General features: G+C 41.9%; 1 protein-coding gene across 1 annotated transcript in view; it reads right to left on the reverse strand.

The window, feature by feature from the left end:
- Nucleotides 1-18,010, reverse strand: part of LOC310791615 (asc-type amino acid transporter 1-like) — a gene marked incomplete at both ends in the record, with an annotated part of 101,706 nt that extends 83,696 nt beyond the window's left edge. Inside the window, one exon of the mRNA XM_083653279.1 lies at nucleotides 17,800-18,010. Coding sequence (XP_083509405.1) covers nucleotides 17,800-18,010 — 211 coding nt within the window. The remainder of the gene's footprint in view (nucleotides 1-17,799) is intronic.
- Nucleotides 18,011-19,151: the final 1,141 nt, after the last annotated feature.

A 19,151-nucleotide genomic window follows, 5' to 3' on the forward strand; every position in this document is an offset into this window, starting at 1 on the left:
ACACACACACACACACAGCCCCTGGTGCAAGAGGTGAGCCAGGGAATGGGATTACTCTCACAAAAAACTACACTTCCCAAGATGCAGCAGCAAAATGGCCGCTCATTACCAGATTGAGAACACCTGAAAAGGAATACATTCTCTCAGTCATACATTCAAACAAACAGACAGCAACCAGAAGCACCAAGCTCTACTCAGACTTTAATTCCAAAGACGCCAATGGTCGGTGAATATGTTTACATTCCTGTTGTTTTAAAATGCTGCTTAAATGTTTGATGCAATGCTGCTTAATTTATTTGTTAAATTGCTTCAATTGGAAGGAACCATTGTATTGCAGCACTGATTTTGTTTTTGTGTTTGCTTCTTTGAATTCATATTGTGTTTTAACTTGAAGTGATTGGTTGCGCCTTTACTGATCTGTAGATATCCACCGTGCCAATGGTGCCCTGTTGAATCTAAACTCTGAAGCTGAATTGGTGAGTTATTGTTTGTGTGTTTGCATCCCCCCCCCCACCCCCTGGGAAGATGGGTGGAGCTATGGGTATAAAAATTTGAAATGTATTCCTATCTTGTGTGTTTAATTAAAGCCAAGTAAGATGTTAAGAGTTTTGGCCTTAAAGGGACACTCCACAGAAAAACAATGCTGATTTATTTTGCACATCTCACACATCCGAAAACAGTTTCGCATGCATTCATTTAGTTTGACACTTATTGAGTTGATTTGTGAAAGGTATAGTTTGGTTTATTTGAAGTGTGGTACTATGCGGTACTTGTAATGTCTAAACTTTTAATGCCACCTGCTGTAACACCCCCCCCCCATTCCCACACACACACACACACACACACACACACACACACACACACACACACACACACACGTGTGAGCCACCTAATTGACTCAGGGCTTGGAGACTCGGACTCAAATTCCCATAATCCATCACTCCCTGGGTGGCTATTCACATGCAACCACCACCATTCTGAATGAAGGACGCCACTTCGAAAAAGTAAGTCTACTATCTTTTTTGCACCCTATGCCACAGTAGTGACATTAGATAAAACATACAATATCATGCAAAAACAAAATGCCACCTACTGAACCTTGGCCTTGAATCTTTGAATTTATTTTACATATACTCCAGATTTTCTAAAGTCAACCTATATGCAAATAGTGTCATGTCAATGTGAAGTTATAAAAGCTAAACATACTACTTCCTATGACTAATTTGTCTGTTTATGCCATGCTCTTCCACAGATCAACATCACTTGCAAACTAATCAAACTGCTAAAACCCACAACTGAAGCAACAACCTGAGCCGGCACCACCATGAATACAACAACCTTCCTCCTCATTGACGCAACTGGAACCATTGACCTAGCTGTGTGGGGGTACTGTAAACATGACATTGACGACTGGTACCACCTGACCAACCTATCCATACATGCATACAAACCAATACATATCTGACAACCACCCCAACCACAACATCAACACTCACCACTGCACTTGAATCATACACAGAACCACCACCACCCACCACTCATAGCATCTATGGTGAAGTCTCTTCTGCCACCGTCACAAACAAGTACTTCTGTTTTTGGCACCTATCACTACTGTAAACTTTGACTCACTCACATACAAATGTCACAAATGCAATCAACGCCATAAAACAGAAACCGCAAAACACATATCCAATTCTCTCTGTCCATCAATAACCAGGAAACGTCATACACCATCCCACTCGCACTTATCACACCACTGCTTACAAAATCACCAACTCAAATGACTACAGACGAAATGGAAGAAGCTATCCTCATGCTCAATCACATCTGAGTTGACATAATAGACAAATCATAGCCCTGACTCAGACTTGACTCCAAGACTCGACAGTCCCTCCACACAGTCCAGAAACCCCGACTCAGCCCCACACAAGGACAAAATGGATTGATATATTTCTTTTTACTTTTAAGTTTTTCATTTCATAAAAACTATTATTTGCAATAAAAACTTATTGTTTGAATCATATATCTGCCTCCTTTGCTGTCTTTTGTCCCAGTTTTTTATGCATTATATCCTAACTCCTTTAGTCAACCTTGAGCTTACACTTTTATTGCCAACTTGTAGATGTCCACTGTGCCCAAGCTTACCCTTTTAAAACATCTGAATAACAGCCAAGTAACTTGTTAACTGATAACCTATTAAGCCACTAACAGTTTGACTTAAAGGGTGATTTACACAACCTGAATATTAATCTTGTTATACCTATACAGAGACACTATGAATGTACCATGTGGAGTATCTAGTAATAGTTAGGATTTTACATTAATTTCAAGACAAATGGTTCAAATTCTGGCCTTGTGCTTATGCAGACCAAATTTATGACTACCACCACTACTACAAAAGCATTGGCTTTTCATTGTGACAACCAATTACTTAGATCACCATTCAGGAACAGATTGTTTAATCCTTTCCTCACTGAGCACATCTATAACCATGATCAGAAGTGTACAGTAGAAGCAGCACACTATCTTCATCCAATGGACTCGGAACACCACAAAAGCAACACCTCAGTAAGCTGTCCACTCATGGCTAACACATCTAAGCTTATCAGGAAGCTAGGATTTGAAATTATGACAGTTTGCCTAGAAAAAGTCCATTGCTTAATAAGCCTCTTTGACAGCCACCATTTGGCTTACCACCACCACTGCTACTTACTACATATTACTTGCAAACTTGGTACACTTGTGCACATATCAACTCTGACTAAATGTGCAATTCAGTGTCTATATTATCTGACATATAACCCCCAAGTCACCAGAAGCTTGGACCCCGCATCGCCGCTTGCGGCTATATTTATTATTATTATTATTATTACCTTTATTATTATTATTATTATTATTATTAGGGGTCCAAGCACGAAGTGCGTGGATCCCTATTGTATCTGTTCCGTTTATTAGGGGTCCAAGCACGAAGTGCGTGGATCCCTATTGTATCTGTTCCGTTTATTAGGGGTCCAAGCACGAAGTGCGTGGATCCCTATTGTATCTGTTCCGTTTATTATTATTTTTATTATTCTCCGCTAAAACAGTATGCACGGCAAAAACTGTAAGGGGTACAGTAGCCAGACCTTGCACATAGGTTGGAAATGTGCCCCACTACTCAGAGACAAAAAAATAGCCATATTGGCCAGATGGTGGCGCTATAACAGACCCTTTTGCGTATTGACCCATAACTGCTGAACCGTGAGGCGTAGAATCAAAATTCCACATCTGCTGGATTCCCTGGATCAATACGCATCTATCCATATAGACCACGCCCATTTAAGTCTGCTAGATTTTCCGCCATCTTGGACTTTGTCAATAACCTATTTTTGCTATCTCCTCCCAGGCCATTTGCCTGAATGAGCGCAAACTTTTTCTGTGGCATCTCTGGACTTACCTGACCAAAACTCTTACACAGAATTTGGATACGTGAAACCGTCTTGAAATGATAAATGTTTAAACTTTTGTGTATTTACTTTTGTTCTTTTCCTGCCCTAAAAGTGTGTGGATCTCAGAAACCATACACCCCCCATCACCCAAACTTTCCACACAGGTTCACGACATCACCCACTACTCAGAGTAAAAAAATTACACCAATCCACCAGATGGTGGCGCTATAACAGCCAATTTCACGTTTGTCGGTCCATAACTTCTGAACTGCGAGCTGTAGAATCAAAATTCCACATCTACTGGTTTCCCTGGAGCATCATGTATCTAACCCACTAGGCCACGCCCATTTCTGTGTGGTAGATTTTCCGCCATTTTGAATTTTATCAAAAACCTACTTTTGCGAGCTCCTCCTAGACTGTTTGGCCAAATCACACGAAACTTTTTCTGGGTTATCTATGGACTACCCCGACCTAAAGTTATTAAAGGATTTTGGATACGTGAAACCGTTTTGAAATGATAAATGTCTAAACATGTGTGTATTTGCTTTTGTTCTTTTCCTGCCCTAAAAGTGTGTGGATCTCAGAAACTATACGCCCCACATCACCCACCTTTCTACATAGTTTCAAGAACTACTCAGAGGAAAAAATTACACCAATCCACCAGATGGTGGCGCTATAACAGCCAACCACCACTACTACTGCTGCTGCTGCTACTACTACTACTACTACTATTCTTAGTACTTCTGCTGCTACTACTGCTACCACTCCCACTACTACCAACACTACTACTACTACTATTACTACTACTGCTACTACTACTACTACTAGTACTGCTTGGAAACCGTCAGGTCACCGGATCTCAACCAAACTTTGTTTACTTGTGCACATACCAAGTCTGAATAAATGTGCACTATCTGACATATACCCCCCAAGTCACCGGAAGCTTGGACCCCGCATCGCCGCTTGCGGCTATATTTATTATTTTTATTATTCTGCGCTAAAACAGTATGCACGGCAAAAACCGTAAGGGGTACAGTAGCCAGACTTTGCACATAGGTTGGAAATGTGCCCCACTACTCAGAGACAAAAAAATAGCCATATTGGCCAGATGGTGGCGCTATAACAGACCCTTTTGCGTATTGACCCATAACTGCTGAACCGTGAGGCGTAGAATCAAAATTCCACATCTGCTGGATTCCCTGGATCAATACGCATCTATCCATATAGACCACGCCCATTTAAGTCTGCTAGATTTTCCGCCATCTTGGACTTTGTCAATAACCTATTTTTGCTATCTCCTCCCAGGCCATTTGCCTGAATGAGCCCAAACTTTTTCTGTGCAATCTCTGGACTTACCTGACCGAAAGTCTTACACAGAATTTGAATACGTGAAACCGTCTTGAAATGATAAATGTTTAAACTTTTGATGACACATGCCCTGACACTAAACACACACACACACACACACACACACACACACACACACAAACAAACAAACAAACAAACAAACAAACAAACAAACACACACACACATATACTAAAATGGCCACCACGGCTGTACTTCATCTCCCAGAGTGCTTCACTCCACACACAGGTGTCATACACACATACGAACGCACGCATGCACACACACACACACACACATGCACACACACACACACACACACACACACACACACACACACACACACACACACACACACACACACACACACATGCACATGCACACACACACACAAACACACACACAAAACACACACACACACACACACATCCCCTGGTGCAAGAGATGAGCCAGGGAATGGGATTACTCTCACAAAAAACTACACTTCCCAAGATGCAGCAGCAAAATGGCCGCTCATTACCAGATTGAGAGCACCTGAAGAGGAATATAGGCTCCCAGTCATACATTCAAACAAACAGACAGCAACCAGAAGCACCAAGCTCTACTCAGAGTTTAATTCCAAAGACGTCAATGGTCGGTGAATATGTTTACATTCCTGTTGTTTTAAAATGCTGCTTAAATGTTTGATGCAATGCTGCTTAATTTATTTGTTAAATTGCTTCAATTGGAAGGAACCATTGTATTGCAGCACTGATTTCATTTTTGTGTTTGCATCTTTGAATTCATATTGTGTTTTAGTTTAATAAGTTAAAAGCATAAGTTAAAAGTATAAATTACGAAAGAATAACACAAAGTTAAAAATGTTAAATTTATGTTTAAAACGCTACTAAAAATGTGGACATGAATGTACCATGTTAATGTTAATGTTTGAACTTGAAGTGATTGGTTGCGCCTTTACTGATCTGTAGATATCCACCGTGCCAATGGTGCCAATACTTGAAAGAAACCTGTTGAATCTAAACTCTGAAGCTGAATTGGTGAGTTATTGTTTGTGTGTTTGCATCCCCTCCCCCCCCCCCCCCATTCTTTAAGTAACTTGTCCAACACTGACACACACACACACACATACACATGCACACACGTATACACCTATATATATACACACACACACACACACACACACGCCGCACCTACTTCTGGACTGATCACCACACACCTGCACTTAAGAGGCTAATCAGCCTCTACACTCAGTCTGTGTCCTTGACTGCAGAAGGCTGTGTTGGTGTTTCAGTCCTTTGGTGTTTATCCTCCCTTCAGATGCATTATTAAGTCAGTTGTAGTTTTATTAGCCATTGTTGAGCCATTCCAAGCCATCCTGATCTTAAAGGTGAATTGCATATGTTTTTCTCTTTAGCCATGGTTTATTGTTGTTTGTTTTATTGTTACATTGTTTGTTTATTGCTAAACATACTACTTCCTATGACTATTTTGTCTGTTTGCACGCACGCGCACGCACACGCGCACACACACACACATACACATATACTAAAATGGCCACCACTGGTGTACTTCATCTCCCAGAGTGCTTCACTCACTCACTTGTGGATTGTGCCATGTGAGTGGGGAGATGGGTGGAGCTATGGGTATAAAAATTTGAAATGTATTCCTATCTTGTGTGTTTAATTAAAGCCAACTAAGATGTTAAGAGTTTTGGCCTTAAAGGGACACTCCACCGAAAAACAATGCTGATTTATTTTGCACATCTCACACATCCGAAAACAGTTTTGCAGGCATTCATTTAGTTTGACACTTATTGAGTTGATTTGTGAAAGGTATATTTTGGTTTATTTGAAGTGTGGTACTATGCGGTACTTGTAATGTCTAAACTTTTAATGCCACCTGCTGTGACACCCCCCCCCCCCCCTTCCACACACACACACACACACACACACACACACACACACACACACACACACACACACACACACACACACACGTGTGAGCCACCTAATTGACTCAGGGCTTGGAGACTCGAACTCAAATTCCCATAATCCATCACTCCCTGGGTGGCTATTCACATGCAACCACCACCATTCTGAATGTAGGACGCCACTTCGGAAAAGTAAGTCTACTGTCTTTTTTGCACCCTATGCCACAGTAGTGACATTAGATAAAACATACAATATCATGCAAAAACAAAATTCCACCTACTGAACCTTGGCCTTGAATCTTTGAATTTGAATTACATACTCCAGATTTTCTAAAGTCAACCTATATGCAAATAGTGTCATGTCAATGTGAAGTTATAAAAGCTTTTTTTAAAAACTTTTTGCTATTTATTTTAAGTAATAGACTAGGTCCCCATTTCTGCTAATACAGTATGTTGTGGTTAATGGAGTCGCCTCCAGGATGTATGTGCATCTACACTTATATTTGGATTTGTTAAAACTCTAATTGACTACTATAATGTAGAGCCCACAAACTACTTCCATTTCTTGGGGGACATGTATAATTATATTTGTCCTATGTTGTCTATACTGTATATATACATATACTGTTAGAATCTGTACATTATGTCTATATTAACCTGTTTGTGTGTACAACTTTTAAAAAATTTCTGAATTATCTTTCTAATTGCTAATTGATGAACACCTGGTAATGCCATGTATATTGATACGGGTATTTAAGACGGCGTCTCTCTGCCACTTCAGAAAGCGTCTGAGGAAGGGCCGGTGTGGCCCGAAACGTCACGCTGTGGTGATAATAAAAAACCTAAACGGGAGCTCCTCGGTGTGCGGATTGTTTCTTTTTCACTGTAAGTACTCTATTGATCCAGCACCCAGGCCCAGTGTGGCCTTTTTTTTGGATGTGCGTGTCCCTACCTACTTTTTGCACAAGTTATAAAAGCTAAACATACTACTTCCTATGACTAATTTGTCTGTTTATGCCATGCTCTTCCACAGATCAACATCACTTGCAAAGTAATCAAACTGGTAAAACCCACAACTGAAGCAACAACCTGAGCCGGCACCACCATGAATACAACAACCTTCCTCCTCAGTGACGCAACTGGAACCATTGACCTAGCTGTGTGGGGGTACTGTAAACCTGACATCGACGACTGGTACCACCTGACCAACCTATCCATACATGCATACAAACCAATACATATCTGACAACCACCCCAACCACAACATCAACACCCACCACTGCACTTGAATCATACACAGAACCACCACCACCCACCACTCAAAGCATCTATGGTGAAGTCTCATCTGCCACCGTCACAAACAAGTACTTCTGTTTTTGGCACCCATCACTACTGTAAACTTTGACTCACTCACATACAAATGTCACAAATGCAATCAACACCATAAAACAGAAACCGCAAAACACATATCCAATTCTCTCTGTCCATCAATAACCAGGAAACATCATACACCATCCCACTCGCACTTATCACACCACTGCTTACAAAATCACCAACTCAAATGACTACAGACGAAATGGAAGAAGCTATCCTCATGCTCAATCACATCTGAGTTGACATAATAGACAAATCATAGCCCTGACTCAGACTTGACTCCAAGACTCGACAGTCCCTCCACACAGTCCAGAAACCCCGACTCAGCCCCACACAAGGAGAAAATGGATTGATATATTTCGTTTTACTTTAAGTTTTTCATTTCATAAAAACTATTATTTGCAATAAAAACTTATTGTTTGAATCATATATCTGCCTCCTTTGCTGTCTTTTGTCCCAGTTTTTTATGCATTATATCCTAACTCCTTTAGTCAACCTTGAGCTTACACTTTTATTGCCAACTTGTAGATGTCCACTGTGCCCAAGCTTACCCTTTTAAAACATCTGAATAACAGACAAGTAACTTGTTAACTGATAACCTATTAAGCCACTAACAGTTTGACTTAAAGGGTGATTTACACAACCTGAATATTAATCTTGTTATACCTATACAGAGACACTATGAATGTACCATGTGGAGTATCTAGTAACAGTTAGGATTTTACATTAATTTCATGACAAATGGTTCAAATTCTGGCCTTGTGCTTATGCAGACCAGATTTATGACTACCACCACTACTACAAAAGCATTGGATTTTCATTGTGACAACCAATTACTTAGATCACCATTCAGGAACAGTTTGTTTAATCCTTTCCTCACTGAGCACATCTATAACCATGATCAGAAGTGTACAGTAGAAGCAGCACACTATCTTCATCCAATGGACTCGGAACACCACAAAAGCAACACCTCAGTAAGCTGTCCACTCATGGCTAACACATCTAAGCTTATCAGGAAGCTAGGATTTGAAATTATGACAGTTTGCCTAGAAAAAGTCCATTGCTTAATAAGCCTCTTTGACAGCCACCATTTGGCTTACCACCACCACTGCTACTTACTACATATTACTTACTGCAAACTTGGTACACTTATGCACATATCAACTCTGACTAAATGTGCAATTCAGTGTCTATATCTGACATATAACCCCCAAGTCACCAGAAGCTTGGACCCCGCATCGCCGCTTGCGGCTATATTTATTATTCTTTTTTTTATTCTCCGCTAAAACAGTATGCACGGCAAAAACCGTAAGGGGTACAGTAGCCAGACTTTGCACATAGGTTGGAAATGTGCCCCACTACTCAGAGACAAAAAAATAGCCATATTGGCCAGATGGTGGCGCTATAACAGCCGAGTGCACGTATTGGCCCATAACTGCTGAACCGTGAGGCGTAGAATCAAAATTCCACCTCTGCTGGATTCCCTGGATCAATACGCATCTATCCATATAGACCACGCCCATTTAAGTCTGCTAGATTTTCCGCCATCTTGGACTTTGTCAATAACCTATTTTTGCTATCTCCTCCCAGGCCATTTGCCTGAATGAGCGCAAACTTTTTCTGTGGCATCTCTGGACTTACCTGACCAAAACTCTTACACAGAATTTGGATACGTGAAACCGTCTTGAAATGATAAATGTTTAAACTTTTGTGTATTTACTTTTGTTCTTTTCCTGCCCTAAAAGTGTGTGGATCTCAGAAACCATACACCCCCCATCACCCAAACTTTCCACACAGGTTCACGACATCACCCACTACTCAGAGTAAAAAAATTACACCAATCCACCAGATGGTGGCGCTATAACAGCCAATTTCACGTTTGTCGGTCCATAACTTCTGAACTGCGAGCTGTAGAATCAAAATTCCACATCTACTGGTTTCCCTGGAGCATCATGTATCTAACCCACTAGGCCACGCCCATTTCTGTGTGGCAGATTTTCCGCCATTTTGAATTTTATCAAAAACCTACTTTTGCGAGCTCCTCCTAGACTGTTTGGCCAAATCACACAAAACTTTTTCTGGGTTATCTATGGACTACCCCGACCTAAAGTTATTAAAGGATTTTGGATACGTGAAACCGTTTTGAAATGATAAATGTCTAAACATGTGTGTATTTGCTTTTGTTCTTTTCCTGCCCTAAAAGTGTGTGGATCTCAGAAACTATACGCCCCACATCACCCACCTTTCTACATAGTTTCAAGAACTACTCAGAGGAAAAAATTACACCAATCCACCAGATGGTGGCGCTATAACAGCCAACCACCACTACTACTGCCGCTGCTGCTACTACTACTACTACTACTATTCTTAGTACTTCTGCTGCTACTATTGCTACCACTCCCACTACTACCAACACTACTACTACTACTATTACTACTACTGCTACTACTACTACTACTACTAGTACTGCTTGGAAACCGTCAGGTCACCGGATCTACACACACACACACACACACACACACACACACACGTGCACACACACACACACGCGCACACACACACACACACGTACACACACGCACACACATACACCACACCTGCACCTAATTCTGGACTGATCACCACACACCTGCACTTAAGACGCTAATCAGCCTCTACACTCAGTGTGTGTCCGTTACTGCAGTAGAGGCTGTGTTGGTGTTTCAGTCCTTTGGTGTTTATCCTCCCTTCAGATGCATTATTAAGTAAGTTGTAGTTTTGTTAGCCATTGTTGAATTGCCATTCCAAGCCATCCTGATCTTAAAGGTGAATTGCATATGTTTTTCTCTTTAGCCATGGTTAAAATATATTGTTTATTGTTTGTTTGATTGTTATATTGTTTTTTATTGCTAAACATACTACTTCCTATGACTATTTTGTCTGTTTGCACACGCACACGCACACGCGCACACGCACACGCACACACACACGCACACTAAAATGGCCACCACTGGTGTACTTCATCTCCCAGAGTGCCTCACTCACTCACTTGTGGATTGTGCCACGTGGGTGGGGAGATGGGTGGAGCTATGGCTATAAAAGAAGTGCAAAACTTGCCCCAAACCCCAGTCTGCTGCTACAGAGGTGCTGTGAGCCAGTCCAACTCATGCTGACCTTAAAGGTGAATTGCATATGTTTTTTTCTTTAGCATGGTTAAAATATATTGTTTATTGTTGCTTTAATTGATTGTTACATTGTTTGTTTATTGCTAATTTGATGTCATTTGGATTGCTTGTTAACATTGTGTATTTGGGTAAATAATTCTGTTTGTGTTCTTATCCACAGACAACATGCTGATTGCCTCACTGTCACTTTTGATGTTGGGAAAATAAAATCACCCTGCACCTTGTCCTGCTGTGTGCCTGCCATCTTTCCTTGTGGTTTTATCTGGGTCCAGTGCTGAGGGGTCACATTGCCCTCACCTGTTCATAGGTGTGACACTCATTAACCGCTCATCCTGGCTGATTTTTTACCACATGTTGAGCAGAGTTGCTTTAACTTAAGAACACATAATTTGATAATTGTAAACCCAGTTCACCAATGTTTACACTGCAAAATGTATCACCAATGTATTTTACATGAAACAGAAGTTGGCGGGCTTGTAATCCTGCAGTGTGACTCACATCACTCTGAGCCAATCAGAGTTGGGCTGTGGTCAGGCTCTGTACCAGGTGCACTGAATCACTGATGAATGGAGATGGTGCAAGACAGTTGGCAGTATAGAGGGAACGTTTTTTAACATCCAATTCAACTTATCTTTGAAACCTGCTGAATGAAACCTCCAAAAGCCAAATCCGTGAGTTTAAAGGGAGGTTTACACAATCTGAAATATATTTTCAATGTTATGTAAAGGGAGGTATGAAGGTAATTTGAAGTGACGGCAATGTGTTGTGATTTGAAATGTATTCCTATCTTGTGTTTTAATTAAAGCCAACTGAGATGTTAGTTTTGGCCTTAAAGGGACACTCCACCGAAAACGGAAACAATGCTTATTTATTTTGCACATCTCGCACATCCGAAAACAGTTTAGCAGGCATTCATTTAGTTTGACACTTATTGAGTTGATTTGTGAAAGGTATAGTTTGGTTTATTTGAAGTGGGGTACTATGCGGTACTTGCATGCAGTCGGTGTACTGGGTAAAGCACTCTGGACGCATCACACACAGAGATAGAACTGTACTCTAACCACAACAGGCACAGAGCTGTCTGCTGAGTGAAGTTGACCATGAGCAAAAACATAGAAAAAACAAGTACATAGAATGCTTCCATACTGCTCACTTGGTGTAATCAAACTCTCCACAAGCCCTGAGATGCCAAGTTGAATTGAAAATGTCATTTACACCCTGATTCTAGCTTAAATGTTCACTGTAGCAAGGTTGTACCTTAGTTGGTGTAATTCAGCCGCTAGCTCCAGTGCACATTGCCACACACATATACACCTATACACACACACACACACACACACACACACACACACGCCACACACACACACACACACACACACACACATACACACACACATACATATACTCACACATATACACACACACATACATATACTCACACATATACACACACATATATACACACACACATATACACACTTACACACATATACACTAACACTACTATTACTACTGCTACTACTGCTTGAACCCGGTCAGGTCACCAAATCTCAACCAAACTTTGTGCACTTGTGCACATACCAACTCTGATTAAATGTGCAATTCAGTGTCTATATTATCTGATATACACCCCCCAAGTCACCGGAAGCTTGGACCCCGCATCGCCGCTTGCGGCTATATTTATTATTATTATTTGTTTTGACAAAAATTCTTAAAAACAGGCTTCAGACTGCAGAGAACAAATTGATGAGGGTAATATTGAAACTGAGCCCTCGGTCGCACATTGGCAGGGGCCATTTTCAAATTCTCAGCTGGCTTCCAGTGGAGGCACAACCACGGGAAAGGGTAGACTTAGCATGGTCCACAAGATCATTTATGGCTCTGTCCCTGAGTTCTTACACAAGTATTTTACTCATGTCAGGGAAGCTCATAGTGTTTTTACTAGATCCAGTGTTGCTAACCTGTGCTTGTATCCACCTTATTTTTGGCGGCCATGATGCACCATGGGTGCTGCTTCCTTCTGCTGTCCTCTTCCCCCGTTACGTCTAGCTTGACACAACACAGCCCGTCTAATGTACCCATCTGTAAACAGTGCAGCTGAGCTGATAAATGCCGACTTGTTCAACGAGCAACAGGTTAGCGGATGTGATAGATAACATCATTAGGCTACATTCCCAAAACGAGTGTTATTTTGTGACGAGCAAACTTTTAACGTCGGAGTTCGACAAGGAAATGCGATGCGAGGAGGCACGCGTCAAGCCAGCGTAAACACAGCTGCTCACGTTCTAGACCAGATATTGCTCCCAGAATTATTTTACAGCGGGAGCCTCACAAAAATAAGGTGGATAGGTTCAAAAATCTCACTGGCAAAGGTACCTTTTCTTACATAGGAGCCTCCGAGTGGAACAGCCTAGACTTGCACATCAAATCTGTTTGCATCCTGCATAGTTTAACCCATTGATACCTGTAGCCTGTACTACGAAGCTAGTTTAATGCCTTATCCGAGTAAGTTTGAGTTTAAACCTGGTTTAGCCGTACTACAAAGCAAGTTAACTTTCAATCACCATGGCAACTGACGCTGCAAAGCTAACCTGGTCGCGACCAGGTTAGCTTCAGAGGATAAGATCAAAATCCATGAGAGACCTATATAATATCGGCTCTCTGGAGTCACTCACCATTCATAAGATCGCCATATGAAAAATAGATTGCAGTCAACTGAGAATAGAACAAGCAAAACATTTGTGGCTCTGTAGGCTACATAATTAAATTAAGCCTACTTACCACTTTATGTCTTAACAGCTCAACGATGCGTGGAGAAATATGATCACTATTAATCACCGTGGCGCATATCATGAACGGACCCTCAAATGGAGTGAGGGTGATATTCTCCTACATGCCAGAAAAGCCTATACATATAATATAAATATGGGATAGCCCCAATACTAAATATGCAGGCTATTCTTGCATCTTTCAGCTGGAACTGTGTCCTGTAGGCTGTATGCCAATATATGAGCAAAAATAGGCTAGTTTTTATCAATGATAACTATGCCCGCATCGTCTCAATTCAGTTCAGCAGTTTTCTCTTTTATAGTAGGCTATTAGGCTTTATACTAGGCTATTTTATATATGAATTATTCGATCAGTGCAACCACACACATGAGTGATAGAGATCATTATTCATTGAGCATGCATTTCTAAATCTATGGTCTAAATAGGCTTACAGATTGTGGAAATGTATAGACTGAGATTACACATTTACATTTGTTGCTGCTGTATCAATGCAGCTGTATCAGACAGAAATCGCTGATCAAAGTAAATCAAATGACTGATGTGAATACAAGCTGCTGCTTTAGACAGCCCTTCAGCAGACTATCCAACGCGGATTTTAATTCTGACATTAAATCGCGGATACATTAAATATCCACTAAAACTCTGATCATGCACTGCGCTTTCATGGAACGAGGAAATGGGTGTGGGCGTGGATCAACTCAGCTGTTCATAATGTGATTGGCTAGCGCACCTCTTTCGCGTGGACGCGCGCCTGTGCACGAGCGAAAAACGTGGGCGTGCACAGGCAGATCCCAGCTTCAGTTATCGACTAGAAAACCAGCGTCGTAGTATCCTTAAACTAGATAGCTTTGATCCTGTTCAGTCAAACCAGATCAAAGGGACTTATCGCGGATCTGTTAAACTAGCTTCGTAGTACAGGCCCCTGATGCAGCATTTGCGTGTATATCCCTCATTTGTGTGTGTATCCCGGTCTTAAAGGGATACACACACAAATGCTGCATCAGGTATCAATGGGTTAAAAACATTAACTAGAGCATGGCTGTTGGATAAGGTGCCTTTGTAGTGTCTCCCTGTTTTATATAGTTCTCCCATTTTGTTATCTTGTATTGCTTTTTAATTTACTTTTATCTGTCTATTTTCTATCTAATTCTTACCATTGTTTGATTTGTATTGCTCCCTTAATGTTGTATGTTTTCGTATGTCTCGTTTTTTTGGCATACATTATTAAATAGCTGCACTGAATGCCCAGGTATTTTAACTAAAAGAAAAGAAAAGTCATTTTTGGGTTCAGCTCCACTTTAAACTTGATTTGGTCATTTATCATACATTTTTGTTCTTCTACCCATGGATGGATTACTGGACGGACCAACGGGGAACTGGCCCAGAGGCCCAAGAGCTCAGGAGGGCCTTAACCCAGAGCTCATCAGACCCCCCCCCCCCCCCCCCATCCGCTTCTATGAAGCAACATTTCTCTGAGCTGTGACACAGGGAGGTGTGACAATGTATCTTCCTCTACCTAACCTCATCCTGTTTAGCAGAGCTCTCTGTTTCTCAGTATTGCTCAAGGTTTCCTGCCTGTCAGGTTCTCTCTCACACTCACATGCAAACATCACATGACTCAAGCTGTTTTTTCTCTCCAGAAGCTGTATGTGTGCCCAGGCACGCTTTGTCTCATCATCTACCTATACGTCTCAGGCTGGACTAGATCCAGAATGCTGCTGCATATCTTCTGATAACAACTAGGAAATATATCATATTTCTCCATACTGGAATCTCTGCACTGGCTCCCTGTAAAATACAGAATATAATTTAAAATCCTTCTCCTCACCTACAAGGCCCTTAATGGTCAGGTCATATCGGAGCTCATAGTACTACTACTACTACTACTACTACTCGTGGTTCATAGAGTTCTGAGAAGTAGAATGGGAGGCAGAGCCTTGAGCTACCAGAACCATCTTCCAGTCTCGGTCCCGGAGCCAGACACCCTCAGTCTCCACATTTCAGAGTAGACTTAAAAGTTTCCTCTTTGATGAAGCTTATAGTTAGAGCCCCTAGTTATTCTGTTATAGGTAGACTGCCTTCTCTTCCAATTAAAGGGGAGTTTTCTTCCCATTAAAGGGGAGTGTTTTCCATGAGACACTGAGCTCTATCTGCTCTCTCTCTTTGTCTCTCAAGCCAACCAGTCAAGGCAGATGGAAGCCCACCTAGAGCCAGGTCTGCTAAAGGCTTCTTCCCGTTAAAGTGGTCTTTCCTAGGCTGATATGTTGTGTTCTGGCTCACCTTCACAGGCTGATATGTTATGTTCTGGCTCACCTTCAACTTAACAGGCTGATATGTTACATTCTGGCTCACCTTCACAGGCTGATATGTTAGATTCTGGCTCACCTTCACAGGCTGATATGTTACATTCTGGCTCACCTTCACAGGCTGATATGTTACGTTCTGACTCACCTTCACAGGTGATACGTTACATTCTGGCTCACCTTCACAGGCTGATATGTTACATTCTGACTCACCTTCACAGGCTGATATGTTATGTTCTGACTCACCTTCACATACTGATTACGTTCTGGCTCACCTTCACAGGCTGATATGTTACGTTCTGGCTCACCTTCACAGGCTGATATGTTACGTTCTGGCTCACCTTCACAGGCTGATATGTTACGTTCTGGCTCACCTTCACAGGCTGATATGTTACGTTCTGGCTCACCTTCACAGGCTGATATGTTACGTTCTGGCTCACCTTCACAGGCTGATATGTTACGTTCTGGCTCACCTTCACAGGCTGATATGTTACGTTCTGACTCACCTTCACAGGCTGATATGTTACATTCTGGCTCACCTTCACAGGCTGATATGTTACGTTCTGGCTTACCTTCACAGGCTGATATGTTACGTTCTGGCTCACCTTCACAGGCTGATATGTTACGTTCTGGCTCACCTTCACAGGCTGATATGTTACGTTCTGGCTCACCTTCACAGGCTGATATGTTATGTTCTGGCTCACCTTCACAGACTGATATGTTACGTTCTGGCTCACCTTCACAGGCTGATATGTTAGGTTCTGGCTCACCTTCACAGGCTGATATGTTAGGTTCTGACTCACCTTCACAGGCTGATATGTTACGTTCTGGCTCACCTTCACAGGCTGATATGTTACGTTCTGGCTCACCTTCACAGGCTGATATGTTAGGTTCTGACTCACCTTCACAGGCTGATATGTTAGGTTCTGACTCACCTTCACAGGCTGATATGTTACGTTCTGGCTCACCTTCAAAGGCTGATATGTTACGTTCTGACTCACCTTCACAGGCTGATATGTTACGTTCTGGCTCACCTTCACAGGCTGATATGTTACGTTCTGGCTCACCTTCACAGGCTGATATGTTACGTTCTGGCTCACCTCACAGGCTGATATGTTACGTTCTGGCTCACCTTCACAGGCTGATATGTTACGTTCTGGCTCACCTTCACAGGCTGATATGTTACGTTCTGGCTCACCTTCACAGGCTGATATGTTACGTTCTGGCTCACCTTCACAGACTGATATGTTACGTTCTGGCTCACCTTCACAGGCTGATATGTTACGTTCTGGCTCACCTTCACAGGCTGATATGTTACGTTCTGGCTCACCTTCACAGGCTGATATGTTACGTTCTGGCTCACCTTCACAGGCTGATATGTTACGTTCTGGCTCACCTTCACAGGCTGATATGTTACGTTCTGGCTCACCTTCACAGGCTGATGATATGTTGTGTTCTGGCTCACCTTCACAGGCTGATAGTCTCTTGCTTGCAGTGGCGTTGCTAACGTGATTGTTGACCAAGCAGACGAGCTCTCCTGACAGGCCTGGTGTCAGAGTGATGATGTTGTTCTTCTCATGATCCCCAGAGAGGAGCTGCTTGTCTGTCAGTGTGCGTCCATCCAGAGTCCAGCTGTACTGAGGACTGTCCCCCTCACAGGAGCAGGACACCCTCATCCCCCCCTGGGACAGACACTCAGAGAGCAGCAGGGGGGAGGACACAGGGGCTGAGGGAATAGACTCACATCAGTTTGGACTTTGACAGAATCAGCAATGCAATTAGTAGGTCCATATGATTTCTGCAATGCAGAAATCATAATCTAATCTATCTTCTTCAGGGGCAGCATTAAACCTGCCAGTCTCTAGTGCCAAGGGAAGAGTTCCAGAGCGTATTTTCCGTCTGTCCAAATCAAACTTCACATAGGGTTCTACACAGTAACTGTCTTTTATGAGACAATAGGTTATTAGCTTTGGTTTATACCATATCGTATCTTATGTTTATACAGAAGAAAGATATTACTCTAGAGGGAGTGCGCTTAGGGGCACCTGACAGAGTTCAGTGCCGAGTTTCGTGCTATTCGGCATAGCGCCACCTACCAATACCTTACACATACAACACAATCTTGGGCCGGAGTCCCAAACTAGACTTGAAGGCCGCGTAGTATTATAAATTATATGAATCACACATATTATTCTCAGTTAAATTACTGATATTGAGTATTCCCATGAATCCAAATTGAGACAGCATGCCCTCTACAGTCGGGTGGGTGGGGGGTAAATTGGGTGCACAGAGGGAGGGGGTCCCCATGAACCCCCTGTAATCCTCAAGGTGTCCACATGTTAACATCAAAATTTGTTTTTTTTTATGTTAACTCGAAATATTGTCGCAACAAGGGTCTGTTTGGTAGCAATCTTCGCAGCCATCTTGGATTTCCAATGAAAATGATTCATCGTCATAACTTTTTAATTAAACATACAGAGACAAATGACAGAGTTTCTGTGTAATTTTGGCACCAGTTATTGATTTGAGAGGGTTATTTTCACTTTTAGCAAGTTTGGTATAGTAAAAATCGCAAAATATGAAAAAACTCTATAATTTACACACTTAATATTGCAAAATATTTGCCTACATATTAGTCGGTGAGCCATCCCCATGCAAAACACACTTCAAACCTATTAGTGCATGGGAAACCTGCTTCCTACTAGACCACTACTTTGTGCTGCAAATTGACAAGTGGCTATGATACTGGAATATGTGGCCTATCATTATTACCAATCTCTCCAACGGTTTATAAGAGTAATTATTTACCTTGAATTA

This window comes from Poromitra crassiceps (assembly GCF_964638095.1).
Source record: "Poromitra crassiceps genome assembly, chromosome: 16".
Classification (NCBI taxonomy): Eukaryota; Metazoa; Chordata; class Actinopteri; order Beryciformes; family Melamphaidae; genus Poromitra; species Poromitra crassiceps.